Below are 14,941 nucleotides of genomic sequence, written 5' to 3' on the forward strand. Positions count from 1 at the left end.
TCTGATGCATGACTCCATCACTCTCCTTGGTCAAATAGCCCTTACACAGCCTGGACGTGTGTTGGGTCATTGTCCTGTTGAAAAACAAATAATAGTCCCACTAAGGGCGAACCAGGTGGGATGGCGTATCGCTGCAGAATGCTGTGGTAGCCATGCTGGTTAAGTGTGTTTTGAAAAATAAATAAATTCTTGACAGTGTCACCAGCAAAGCACCATCACACCTCCTCATCCGTGCTCCACGGCGGGAACTACACATGCGGAGATCATCCGTTTGCCTACTCTGTGTCTCACAAAGACACTGGGGTTGAAACCAAAAATCTAAAATTTGGACAATAGGACAGATTTCCACCGGTCTAATGTCCGTTGCTCGTGTTTCTTGGCCCAAGCAAGTCTCTTCTTCTTTTTGGTGTCCTTTAGTAGTCGTTTCTGTGCAGCAATTTCACCATGAAGGCCTGATTCGCACAGTCTCCTCTGAACAGTTGATGTTGAGATGTGTCTGTTACTTGAACTCTGTGAAGCATTTATTTGGGCTGCAATTTCTGAGGCTGGTAACTAATGAACGTATCCTCTGCAGCAGAGGTAACTCTGGGTCTTCCTTTCCTGTGGCGGTCCTCATTGAGAGCCAGTTTCATCATAGCGCTTTACGTATTTTGCGACTGCACTTGAAGAAATGTTCAAAGTTCTTGAAATGTTCCGCATTGACTGACCTTCATGTCTTAAAGTATTGATGGACTCATTTATCTTTGCTATCTAGGGCTATCTTCTGTATACCACCCCTACCTAGTCACAACACAACTGATTGCCTCAAATGCATTAAGAAGGAAAGAAATTCCACATATGAACTTTTAACAAGCAACACCTGTTAATTGAAATGAATTCCAGGTGACTACCTCATGAAGCTGGTTGAAATAATGCCAAGAGCGTGCAAACCTGTCATCAAGGCAAAGGGTGGCTTCTTTAATGAATCTCAAATATAAAATATGTTTTCATTTGTTTAACACTTTTTTGTCTACTACATGATTCCATATGTGCTATTTCATAGTTTCGATGTCTTCACTACTATTCTAAAATGTAGAAAATAGTAAAAATAAATACAAACCCTGGAATGAGTAGGTGTGTCCAAACTTTTGACTGGTACTGTAATTAGCTATACAGCCTGATAATACCATTGATGATGTAGACCTAAATCATCATGTTTTTTGTGCAACAGTATCTTATAAATCAAAGAGGAATACACAAAGCATGAATATGTTAGTTACATGAAGTAGGGTAGCCTAGTGGTTAGAGCGTTGGACTAGTAACCGGAAAGTTGCGAGTTCAAACCCCCGAGCTGACAAGGTACAAATCTGTCGTTCTGCCCCTGAACAGGCAGTTAACCCACTGTTCCCAGGCCGTCATTGAAAATAAGAATTTGTTCTTAACTGACTTGCCTGGTTAAATAAAGGTAAAAAAAAAGTAGCTAAGAGAAAACATTCAATGTAGCCAAAAGTTATAGGGTCCCCAAGTAAACACTTATCAACACTTTGGTGTCTACCCTGTCACAATAATTCCTTCCTGGGGTTTTCATTTGTTGTCATCTATTGTATTCAAAGTGCCCACTATTATATTCTAACTATGGAATTAGAATAATCATTTCCACAGTTCACCCAATTGTTTTGCTCTAAATCGCAAGTCAAATCACAATTGCAACATTTGGTTAAAAATAAGGTCTAGATTCTTTGCCTATATTGTGCAGCCCTACGTGACAGTGTGGAAATGGTCTAAAATGAGTGCAGGAAATGCAGAAATTGAAGAAAATGCGGAAAATTATTTTTGGGTGAATTGAACAGTATAAAACAATCAGAATGGAGAAAGACCCATTGAAATCACTTAGAATGTATGTGTTGCCATCCTAGGGTCACGCACTACTCATACATTTTTGCTATATCGCCCAGCCCTAACACATGCAATACACATGATACAGAGATCCTGGAAAAAACAACACGAGCATGTTCAAGTAGCTAGGTAGCCTTAGAGTGTTAGTAACTGAAAGGTTGTAAGATGGAATCCCGAGCTGACAAGGTAAAAATCTATCGTTCTGCCCCTGAATGAGGCAGTTAACCCACTGTTCCTAGGCCGTCATTGAAAATAAGAATTTGTTCTTAACTGACTTGCCTAGTTAAATAAAAAAAATAGCTGCTCTGACATAGCCTGGTTAAATCAGATTGAATGCTGCAGTGTAATGTACATACAGTGCCTTGCGAAAGTATTCGGCCCCCTTGAACTTTGCGACCTTTTGCCACATTTCAGGCCTCAAACATAAAGATATAAAACTGTATTTTTTTATGAAGAATCAACAACAAGTGGGACACAATCATGAAGTGGAACGACATTTATTGGATATTTCAAACTTTTTTAACAAATCAAAAACTGAAAAATTGGGCGTGCAAAATTATTCAGCCCCCTTAAGTTAATACTTTGTAGCGCCACCTTTTGCTGCGATTACAGCTGTAAGTCGCTTGGGGTATGTCTCTATCAGTTTTGCACATCGAGAGACTGACATTTTTTCCCATTCCTCCTTGCAAAACAGCTCGAGCTCAGTGAGGTTGGATGGAGAGCATTTGTGAACAGCAGTTTTCAGTTCTTTCCACAGATTCTCGATTGGATTCAGATCTGGACTTTTACTTGGCCATTCTAACACCTGGATATGTTTATTTTTTAACCATTCCATTGTAGATTTTGCTTTATGTTTTGGATCATTGTCTTGTTGGAAGACAAATCTCTGTCCCAGTCTCAGGTCTTTTGCAGACTCCATCAGGTTTTCTTCCAGAATGGTCCTATATTTGGCTCCATCCATCTTCCCATCAATTTTAACCATCTTCCCTGTCCCTGCTGAAGAAAAGCAGGCCCAAACCATGATGCTGCCACCACCATGTTTGACAGTGGGGATGGTGTGTTCAGGGTGATGAGCTGTGTTGCTTTTACGCCAAACATAATGTTTTGCATTGTTGCCAAAAAGTTCAATTTTGGTTTCATCTGACCAGAGCACCTTCTTCCACATGTTTGGTGTGTCTCCCAGGTGGCTTGTGGCAAACTTTAAACAACACTTTTTATGGATATCTTTAAGAAATGGCTTTCTTCTTGCCACTCTTCCATAAAGGCCAGATTTGTGCAATATACGACTGATTGTTGTCCTATGGACAGAGTCTCCCACCTCAGCTGTAGATCTCTGCAGTTCATCCAGAGTGATCATGGGCCTCTTGGCTGCATCTCTGATCAGTCTTCTCCTTGTATGAGCTGAAAGTTTAGAGGGATGGCCAGGTCTTGGTAGATTTGAAGTGGTCTGATACTCCTTCCCTTTCAATATTATCGCTTGCACAGTGCTCCTTGGGATGTTTAAAGCTTGGGAAATATTTTTGTATCCAAATCCGGCTTTAAACTTCTTCACAACAGTATCTCGGACCTGCCTGGTGTGTTCCTTGTTCTTCATGATGCTCTCTGCGCTTTTAACGGACCTCTGAGACTATCACAGTGCAGGTGCATTTATACGGAGACTTGATTACACACAGGTGGATTGTATGTATCATCATTAGTCATTTAGGTCAACATTGGATCATTCAGAGATCCTCACTGAACTTCTGGAGAGAGTTTGCTGCACTGAAAGTAAAGGGGCTGAATAATTTTGCACGCCCAATTTTTCAGTTTTTGATTTGTTAAAAAAAGTTTGAAATATCCAATAAATGTCGTTCCACTTCATGATTGTGTCCCACTTGTTGATTCTTCACAAAAAAATACAGTGTTATATCTTTATGTTTGAAGCCTGAAATGTGGCAAAAGGTCGCAAAGTTCAAGGGGGCCGAATACTTTCGCAAGGCACTGTAAATCAGTTTAGTTGCCAGGCTAATTGCCACACTGTCTGTAGATCTGTAGATCTGTGCACAGAACTGAGAGGTAGGTAATGTGAGGAACAGAACCCTGCCTGAAAGGAGAGGCTCTGCTGGTTAGATTCATTACACTGTCTGTAGATCTGTAGATCTGTGCACAGAACTGAGAGGTAGGTAATGTGAGGAACAGAACCCTGCCTGAAAAGAGAGGCTCTGCTGGTTAGATTCATTACACTGTCTGTAGATCTGTAGATCTGTGCACAGAACTGAGAGGTAGGTAATGTGAGGAACAGAACCCTGCCTGAAAAGAGAGGCTCTGCTGGTTAGATTCATTACACTGTCTGTAGATCTGTAGATCTGTGCACAGAACTGAGAGGTAGGTAATGTGAGGAACAGAACCCTGCCTGAAAGGAGAGGCTCTGCTGGTTAGATTCATTACAAGCCATATAATACATTTTAGACAGAATGTCCTGCTGCTTACAAGCCAAGGCTGGTAGCACTTCAAATGATGTGATTGAGATGCAGAGCCATTCCCAGGACCTGATGCCTGGTCCGCTCCTCACACCCACTGAGTTGGCAGTGTGTCAGGCACCACAGGAGTGGTGCAGTGAGCGGTGGCTATGATCTCACCACCAGCCAGGACTGTTTTACGTGACCTCTGGAGTTTCAGGGAGCCGGCCCAGCACTTACTTAAAGTTGCACGTGCACACCACAGACACACTCACGCGCGCGCGCACACACACACACACACACACACACACACACACACACACACACACACACACACACACACACACACACACACACACACACACACACACACACACACACACACACACACATCTTGGCATCCAGTGGCCCCTCCTACTGACGCCAGACCATGCTGTAATACAAACAGCCTGATTGTTTGCCTTAGAGTGAGATTCCACCTACTCCTCTTTAGTCTCGAAACTCGACCCTAGGCAACAGTGACTAGGGTTTGGTTTCAGTGATGGACTCTTTTGGCATAGAGGATCGATGTCACTGCCTATGTCGATAAGGGAGAAAAAGAAAGAAAAATCACGTGGCAGACATGTGAGAATGTCGCGATTCAAAACCTTTTTTATTCAAGGAGATAAAGTAGTGAAGTAGGCAGTGACGTAGTTCCTCTATGCCAAATGAGTCCGTCATTGAAACTAGACCCTAGTCACTGACCACGTTTACATGCGCACAGTATTCCTGATAGTAGCTCATATCCTGCTTAAGGTCTTAAGCTGTTTTCAAGCACCTTTGATATCCCGCTTACGAGTATCCATGTAACCATGAATAAACAGAAAATCCTCATTTAAGTTCATATGGGTAAAATGGAAACAGTAACTGAAATAAGGACACTGACTGTAGGCCTGTAACCTTCTACATGTAGAGTAAAACAATATCAACTCCAGGGGATTTATGCTTTTCTTGCAGTAAAATTATACACCAAATGTTTATTTGGTCTCGGGAACAGGAGTGGAGAAATATGATTCATTTATTTAATCTCTTGACGAAAATGTCAATGTGTGTGTAATGTGTTATCTCTGGCACTGTTAAACAAGTAGACAGTATTTCAACCACATAAAATATGCACCCAATATGAACTGAGGTCTTATCAGAAACGTGTTTCATCGTTTTCTCAGCTTTTCGTTTCCTTAAAACCTGTCAAACTGATGACATTTGGACATTTTGCACAGGACCAATCTTTCCACTGTTTTTAGTAATTCTGTTTTCTCCCTGCTCCCTATACGAAACAGACTTACACGACTGATCCCTATACGAACAGACTGATCCCTATACAAACAGACTGATCCCTATACGAAACAGACTTATACGACTGATCCCTATACGAACAGACTGATCTCTATACGAACAGACTGATCCCTATACGAACAGACTGGTCCCTATACGAAACATACTTATACGACTGATCCCTATACGAACAGACTGATCCCTATACGAACAGACTGATCCGTATACGAATCAGACTTATACGACTGATCCCTATACGAACAGACTGATCCCTATACGAAACATACTTATACGACTGATCCCTATACGAACAGACTGATCCCTATACGAAACATACTTATACGACTGATCCCTATACGAACAGACTGATCCCTATACGAACAGACTGATCCGTATACGAATCAGACTTATACGACTGATCCCTATACGAACAGACTGATCCCTATACGAAACATACTTATACGACTGATCCCTATACGAACAGACTGATCCCTATACGAAACATACTTATACGACTGATCCCTATACGAACAGACTGATCCCTATACGAAACATACTTATACGACTGATCCCTATACGAACAGACTGATCCCTATACGAAACAGACTTATACGACTGATCCCTATACGAACAGACTGATCCCTATACGAAACAGACTTATACGACTGATCCCTATACGAACAGACCGATCCCTATACGAAACAGACTTATACAACTGATCCCTATACGAACAGACTGATCCCTATACGAAACATACTTATACGACTGATCCCTATACGAACAGACTGATCCCTATACAAAACAGACTTATACGACTGATCCCTATACGAACAGACTGATCCCTATACGAAACAGACTTATACGACTGATCCCTATACGAACAGACTGATCCCTATACGAAACATACTTATACGACTGATCCCTATACGAACAGACTGATCCCTATACGAAACAGACTTATACGACTGATCCCTATACGAACAGACTGATCCCTATACGAAACAGACTTATACGACTGATCCCTATACGAACAGAATGATCCCTTTACGAAACAGACTTATACGACTGATCCCTATACGAAACTAACTTTACCGGTGTTAACTAGATTACTAGTGCATTCATTCTATCGATGTAAGACATTATTCTGGTGAGCATACTTTATAATCTACTGGGGCAGTTATGACAGAAGAGAAACAACATGTATCTAACTATAGTTGACAAACAAATGGCCTACCAAATGTCAGAAAAAGCATATCTAAATTATTGGTGAAATTAGCCAGTAAGTACGGAGTACCAGCAAAATAAATTGTTATGTAATTATGGTGGATCAAACTGCGCAGATTCTTAATTTTTAGTTTGAATATCAGATGAGAACATCATCACACAACACCTATGATATGAGAAGCTGAGTCTGCGCAGAACGCGAAAAACAACGGTCAATGGGATAAGATGTTTACATGCCACAGTATCCCTTCGAAGATCAGCATATCATAGGCATCTTATCCGAGTTTCTCACAACCGGGATACAAGCTTTTTTGTGTTGTTGTAAACGGGACATGATGTTTATATGAGTCAACTCAAAGACAGAATGCGACAGTATCCAGAATATTGGTGTGCATGTAAAGGTCAATGTGTTGCCTAGGGTCGGGTTTTAGAGACAAACTCCTCTCCTCCTTCTCCCCCATCCCAGAACTCCAGTCATCTAACAGAGCACCTGTAGTAAGACCACTTTTTATCTAAACGTATAGACATCTGCACTGTTAGTTTGTGTTACATTTTCATATCCTTTCCCCTTCCATTTTCTTCTCTCATACTTTCCTTTTCAAGCTTGGTTGTGGTCGGCAAAAGTCGCTCTTTCTGCCGTGCTAATTTGTGTTCTCTGCTTGATTTTCATTATCTTCCACCTTTAGCTCTTTCTTTTTATGCATTGCCTATCATTAACGTCGTTCTGTTGTTTTTCTTCAGTTTAATAGTTTTCCCATTCCCTCTGTCCAAAGTCTTGTTATCACCCCCCTCCTCCTTCCTGCTCTCTGCTCCCTCCCTGGTCCTGGTGTCTGTCTGTCACTTTGTTGCAGACCTATCAAGGTGTGGACAATCATATTTCTGTGAGTACCTTGTGTCAACAGCAACCAGCAGCTTCCCCCCTCCTCCCTTCCACAGTCTAGACTAGAGCGCTCTATCATTCAACCTCTGGTTCAGACTGACTACTCCTGGATTATTGTGCCTTCCGGACAGACAAAATGTCATTTCATTTGAAATTGGAAGCAATCTAAAAACTGTTTTATTCATTTTCTGATTCAGAATCTCCTCAACGTTGAATATAATTGAATGCACTTAGCAAGGCAAGAGCCCAAGCAGTTCTGTTTTGCAGAGATTTCATTTATAGCGCATCTTAAGATTTTGTAGCACCACTTTGTGCCGAAGTCTGTCTGAAGTGTGGCAGCATGAATTGGTTGTTCCTTACCGAGTTAGATGACCCAGGCCCCCAGGTGCTGATTGGCCTGCCCCAATCAAAGGTCAAGCCTCATTGGGTAATTTTATAACTGTTGAGTTCAGAGTGACCTCATTAACACCCCTGACCTGTGGACCAATAATAGAGCTAGAGCAGTGGTACGGAACACTACAGGCTCAGCATGGGTCATCTAACTCGGGAATGACTGAGTGGAGAGTCTAGAATAGATTGCACTGCTGCAGACTCCAGAGCTTGGCCTGTGGTGATGACTCATTGGTTTAAAATGGTTGTTATGGTTGCATAATGGTTGTTGTTTGTATGAATGAGACTTACTGTGTGAGAATTTACTGTGGCAACTATGAAAAGTGTAAATACACTTAAGATATAAACGTTATAGTTCATGGAAGGTGCATTGACAATGTAATAGCATGCAACGTGATGATTTTATAAGGAAATGCAAATGATGCTGTCGTAAATTAGATATTGGTCTGGCAATAGAGGCATTGGTATGGTGTCTGTTTTAGGCCTATACCTAATAGAGGCTTGTGTGAATTTACATAACCCATGGGTAAGACCACCACAAATATCATCTTCCAATCCCCTCTGCTGTGTGAAAAATGTATTGTTACCTCACCGTGCCTTGCTGTCTACCTTACAGTAGGTACCTTAACTAGCCATGGCGAGCCTAGATTACTAGGCACTTCATTAAATGTGTTGTGTTCAGTGAGGTGTCCTGTGTAAAGTGGGTAGCCTAGTGGTTAGAGTGGTGGACTAGCAACCGGAAGGTTGCAAGTTCAAACCCCCGAGCTGACAAGGTACAAATCTGTCGTTCTGCCCCTGAACAGGCAGTTAACCCACTGTTCCTAGGCCGTCATTGAAAATAAGAATTTGTTCTTAACTAGTTAAATAAAGGTAAAAAAAAAAAAAATTTGAGGTGTTGTGTCTACCCTGGTGTAATGTGGTGTCCTCTCTCTGTCTCCCCGTACAGGTGCCTCTGAGGCTCATAGAGAGTGTGGAGAGCAGAGACATGTTCCAACTGCACATCATCTGCAAGGACTCCAAAGTCGTCAGGTAAAGAGGAAATTCCTACTTTATATCTACGGTTGTCACTGGCTTGTGACAAACAACGATCATTAGGACTTATTGATGAATGGATATCTTGTGCTCCATGAATCATTGTTTTTTTTACATGATCAAAAATAGGAATTGTTTTCATAAGTCTTTTTTTTTAAATTACATTTGATTGACTTTAAGCACAACATAATATTTTTTGACAGAATGTATAGAATGTTCGTAGTGGTCTTTTTTGATAGGCCTATGCCACAATATTTCTGCTGATGGGAAAACTAGATCCTTTGTTATTGCAGAGGTTGAAAAAGAGATGTCATGTCGTTGGCTTAAGAACATTTTTGTCTCAAAACCACTTAAGATCCTTTTTTTTAAGGCCGTGACTATGAATAAAGAGTTTTCCCTCATGCCCTGCCCGCCCCTCTGGAAACCTCTTTCTCAAAGCTAAGAATCCGAATCCGCTTCTACGCATGTGTTATTTTACACACACATAGCTGCTGCTCACAATCCCCCTCCCTTCACGTTTCACTCTTTACTCACCCTCTTCTGAAAAGACTGGAACTTCAAGGAATCAAAGCCAATCTATGCACTGCAGCCCACTTCTCTCCTATAAAACTGTAGTGTTGCTGGCCCACTGTGACAGCCTGTCTGGGGTCCTCCTCACAGAGATGCCGACATCAGAAGTGTTCCCACCTCTTTGATTATGATGGCTTTATATCCTGCCTGAGGAGCAGATGTGATGTGGCACGGCCCAGGGAAACACTCAGAGCACTCATGAGAATATAGAATCATAGAAAAATCTCCATGTTGGAGAGAACTCATTATTACCCGTTTGTGAACTACTGTAAGAGAGAATATAGGCCTACATACAGTAACTGTATACCACCCTCACATTCTGTCCAATCAAGATGAACGTGTCGGACAATGTATGATAATGTAGGCATAGCCCATGGTTGTGTTTTATCTTTTGGTCCTTGAACATGAAGAATAATAATAGATCATGTACACAAACCATAATAATATGGTGAAAGCATGATAATGGTGTTGAGGTTGGTGGCCATCCTCTGATTTTCCATCCTATGTGTTTGTGTTTTGCTTTCTACTCAGATGCCATTTCTCGACATTCAAGCAGTGCCAGGAGTGGCTGAAGCGTCTGAACCGGGCCGTAGCCCACCCTGGCAGGCTGGAGGATCTGTTTGCCTTGGCCTACCACGCCTGGTGTCTGGGGGGCAGCGCAGACGATGAGGACCAGCACCTACACCTCTGTAGACCAGGTTAGTGTCAGACATGCACACACACACACACACAGATTTAAATCCTGAGGCTTCATTATTGTTGCTTTACCTCTCTTCCCTCTTTCTCTCTGTGTAGGTGATCATGTCCGTCAGAGGCAGGAGATGGAGGTGAGGAGGATGGGCTTCGACATGCAAAACGCCTGGAGAGTGTCCGACATCAACCTCAACTACAAGTATGATACCCACAAACACACGTACACACGGCCCCCCCAGTCTCACACGTACACACGGCCGCCCCCAGTCTCACACGTACACACGGCCCCCCAGTCTCACACGTACACACGGCCCCCCCAGTCTCACACGTACACACGGCCCCCCCCAGTCTCACACGTACACACGCCCCCCCCCCAGTCTCACACGTACACACGGCCCCCCCAGTCTCACACGTACACACGGCCCCCACAGTCTCACATGTACACACGGCCCCCCCAGTCTCAACACAGAGCGGGAAGATTGATGATCAAACAACTGCCTCATCAAGCCAACACACACACACTGTAGCTAGATAGCCCACTCTCTCCTAAGCAGGTACGTCTAACATCAGTGCTGTTAAATAGTCCCAGACTCGTTTGCGAAGCAGACTGGGTGGGGAGAGTGACTCAGCATTTCAAATAGCATTTTCTTCACCAGTCAGTGTTTAAACTCTCTCTCTCTGTTGCTGCTCGGCTCTTGATAATCTGTGTGACAGGTCTATGGGGGAGGGAGAGGGGATATGAGGGGAGGGAAGGAGGGAGTGGGGAGAGACGGGGCGAGAGAGAGAGACAGGGATTAGGCGGAGGGGTAGAGTAAGAGTCGCTGTCATCCCTGTGACAGGCTGAGCTCTCTCTCTCTCTCTCTGAAGGACAGCTGCGCCGTGGGGCCCGGGGGAGGGGGGGCTTCCATCTGTCTGTTCTTCTCCTCTGTCTGACACTCACCAGTCATGTCGCACACACATCACACACACACATTTCTGTGCATGTCTGACATACATGCAAATCATGCACACCTTTCTGTACACCCATCTCTAACACACTTACACACGCAGACATATTTAACATAACTTTCACAATTCCACTCACACAGACTTGAAAAGACATTAAAAGGTGTCTGAGGCCTGTGTGTGTCCTCTGCTGGGTAGGTAAATAAGTAAATTAATCTGCAGTATGCTCTGAGAGCCACAGTGCCATGCTCTCTCTGTCTTGTTCTCTCTCTCTCTGTCTGCTCTGAGTGTCCTGCTGGGGGGGACAGTCACACTGGAGAAATGGGTCATTTAAGCAGGCCAGAACCTGCTGGGGATACATAACTCAGCACAACACACACACTCATATCTACCTGGAGCAGACAGTAGAGAGCGACTGCAGGCTAGGCTAGGCTAGGCGAGAGAGAGAGAGAGAGAGAGAGGGAGAGAGAGAAACAGTGATGTGCAAACTAGAGGAGATGGTGTAAGTGCTGGAGGGTCGGAATAGATGATAGGAAGATTTAATAGGGGATAAAGAGCTAGAGACAGTGGGCCACTGAATATCTCTGTTATGGCAGGGCTTGGAGTTGTCGATCTCACTTTGGGTATTTTATCTGAGAAATAAAAGCCCTCTCTCACTAATATTCACCTAAATAGTTGCCAACAGTCTTGATGCACTACGTTGATAATTACCCTGCTTTGCTGTGCATTTTAGTCAGTGGTAAGTTAAGTACATTCTCCCTTTCCTATATGTATATATATATATGTAAATCTACAGTCTACTGTATTGCTTAGTGCAAATGTAATGGAGGTGATTTGGTTAACTATACTTGCTTGATGAGTAACCTTGCCTGAGAGCTGAAGACTTGTTAGATGCCTAGAATTTAAATCAACGGGTCTGACTTCATAATCTGTATAACCCTAACCTGTCCCCTCATCTTCTCCCCTGCCAGGTTGTGCTCCAGCTACCCCCAGAAGCTGCTGGTGCCAGTGTGGATCACAGACAAGGAGCTGGAGAGTGTCGGCTCCTTCAGGTCCTCCAAGAGGATCCCTGTGGTGATCTACAGGTACACACAGGACACACACACCATAACGTACACACACACACACACACACACCGTAACGTACACATCATACACACACACACACACACACACACACACACACACACCATAACGTACACACACACCATAATGTACACACACACCATGATGTACACACACCATAACGTACACACACACACACACCATAACGTACACACATCATACCAAACACGCCACACATTATACACACACATCATACACACACCATAAAGTACACACACACAATAACGTACACACACACATCATACACACACCATAATGTACACACACACACATCATACACACACACACCATAATGTACACACACACACATCATACCATACACACACACATCATACCATACACACACACCATAACGTACACACACACAGATACATCATACCATACACACACATCCGCCATACTACACACAAACACGTTGTACATTTTATTCAATTAGCAGACGCTCTTATCCAGAGCGACTTACAGTTAATGTGTTCATCTTAAAGGATCGTTTTTGTTCTATTGATGTGCAAGAAGACAGAAATACAGCTGGTATGAGTTTTGCATCATATGTTTAGCTAACTAGGTGAGGCAACCACATATCACAGACATAGTAAGTTTTAAAAAAATCTCAAAAGAGCAGCTATCAGCAAAGTCAGAGCTAGTAAGAAAAGACAAGCGAGTGTTCTTACAAGAAAGGCAAGGGGCTCCTGAGTGGCGCAGGGGTCTACGACTGTATCCAGGCTAAGGCTGAATCCAGGCTGAATCCAGGCTGTCTAAGGCTGAATCCAGGCTAAGGCTGAATCCAGGCTGTATCACAATCGGCCGTGATTAGGAGTCCCATAGGGAAGTGCATAATTGGCCCAACGTCTTCTGTGTTTGGCCGGTGTAGGCCATCATTGTAAATAAGAATTTGTTATTAACTGACTTGCTTGGTTAAATAAATAAAAGTGTTTATTTTGTATTTGTTTTCTGGGGAGGGCTACTTTGTAAAGCGTTTTTCAGGCTTCTTTGTAAGAATGGTAGGCACTCAGCTGTCCTGATGTTAGGGGGAAGCTTGTTCCACTATTTGGGTGCCAGGACAGAGATGAGCTTAGACTGGGATGAGCGGGAGCCAGCCCCTCATAGTGGCGGGAGGGCCAAGAGATGAGCTTAGACTGGGATGAGCGGGAGCCAGCCCCTCATAGTGGTGGGAGGGACAAGAGATGAGCTTAGACTGGGATGAGCGGGAGCCAGTCCCTCATAGTCGTGGGAGGGACAAGAGATGAGCTTAGACTGGGATGAGCGGGAGCCAGCCCCTCATAGTGGCGGGAGGGCCAAGAGATGAGCTTAGACTGGGATGAGCGGGAGCCAGTCCCTCATAGTGTCGGGAGGGCCAAGAGATGAGCTTAGACTGGGATGAGCGGGAGCCAGCCCCTCATAGTGGTGGGAGGGCCAAGAGATGAGCTTAGACTGGGATGAGCGGGAGCCAGCCCCCCATAGTGGTGGGAGGGCCAAGAGATGAGAGGTGGCAGAACGGAGTGCTCAGGTTGGGGTGTAGGGTTTCAACATAGACTAAAGGTATGGAGGGGCAGTTTCCCTTGCTGCTACGTAGGCAAGCAGCAGGGTCTTGAAATGGATGTGAGCTTCGATTGTGAGCTACAGGAGAGTGCGAAAGTGCAGGGTGACATGGGAGAACTTGAGATGGTTGAGAACCAGGCGGGCTGCGGTGTTGTGGGGGAGTTGCAGGGCTTTGATGGCTGAAGCGGGTAAGCTTGCAGTAGTCCAGACGGGAGAGGTCAATTGCCTGGACCTATACCATTTCCGGTGTGATGTTGTAGAGCATGATTGTAGAACTCAAAGAACGACAGGGTGTTGTCCAGGATTATGCCCAGGTTCTTTGCACATAGGGTTGGGAAACCGTAGAGTTGTCAACCGTGATAGAAAGCTTTTGGAGCGGGAAGTCCTTCCTTGGGAGGAAGGGCTGTTCCATCTTGTCCGTCTTGTAGAGTTTGAGGTGAGGGGCCAACATCCAAGCTGAGATGTCAGCCAGGCACGCAGAGATACGTGTTGCCACCTGGATGTCAAAAGGGGGGAAGGCAGGAAGGAGGAAGAAAAAACTGAAGAAAACACACACACACACACTGACACATTTTAAATATCCTCACCATTCCACACCTAAGTAGCAACACATTCCAAACAATGATAATTTGACTGTTGACCTGCTCTGGTTTTTTATTGTATGTCTACTTATGGTTGGTCCCCACTCTCTCTCCTGTGACGTCCCACCAGGCACCAGAGGAATGGGGCAGTGATCGCCCGTTGCAGCCAGCCAGAGATCAGCTGGTGGGGCTGGAGAAACACAGAGGATGAATACTTGGTCACCTCCATCGCTAAGGCCTGTTTGATGGACCCAGGGGCCAGGGTCACCTGTGGGGCCGCAGCCTGCAGCCGGCCCCGAGGGGAGGGCCCAGACAGCTCCGACGGCGACTTTGGTA

General features: G+C 44.2%; 1 protein-coding gene across 20 annotated transcripts in view; it reads left to right on the top strand.

Moving 5' to 3' along the window:
- LOC110537841 (phosphatidylinositol-3,5-bisphosphate 3-phosphatase MTMR4) overlaps nucleotides 1–14,941 on the top strand; it is a 168,589-nt gene that overhangs the window by 132,197 nt on the left and 21,451 nt on the right. For 14 of the 20 annotated variants that reach the window (XM_090192849.1, XM_090192856.1, XM_090192848.1 and 11 more), the window contains 5 exons: nucleotides 9,068–9,150; nucleotides 10,255–10,421; nucleotides 10,519–10,615; nucleotides 12,333–12,446; nucleotides 14,736–14,938. In XM_090192849.1, coding sequence (XP_090048975.1) covers nucleotides 9,068–9,150; nucleotides 10,255–10,421; nucleotides 10,519–10,615; nucleotides 12,333–12,446; nucleotides 14,736–14,938 — 664 coding nt within the window. Of the gene's footprint in view, nucleotides 1–7,624; nucleotides 7,733–9,067; nucleotides 9,151–10,254; nucleotides 10,422–10,518; nucleotides 10,616–12,332; nucleotides 12,447–14,735; nucleotides 14,939–14,941 lie in introns of all 20 variants that reach the window. The other 6 variants (XM_090192846.1, XM_090192844.1, XM_036937873.2 and 3 more) reach the window with 1 other exon arrangement.

Source organism: Oncorhynchus mykiss, chromosome 12 (assembly GCF_057628025.1).
Source record: "Oncorhynchus mykiss isolate SJ-2025 chromosome 12, ASM5762802v1, whole genome shotgun sequence".
In the NCBI taxonomy this organism is placed as follows: domain Eukaryota; kingdom Metazoa; phylum Chordata; class Actinopteri; order Salmoniformes; family Salmonidae; genus Oncorhynchus; species Oncorhynchus mykiss.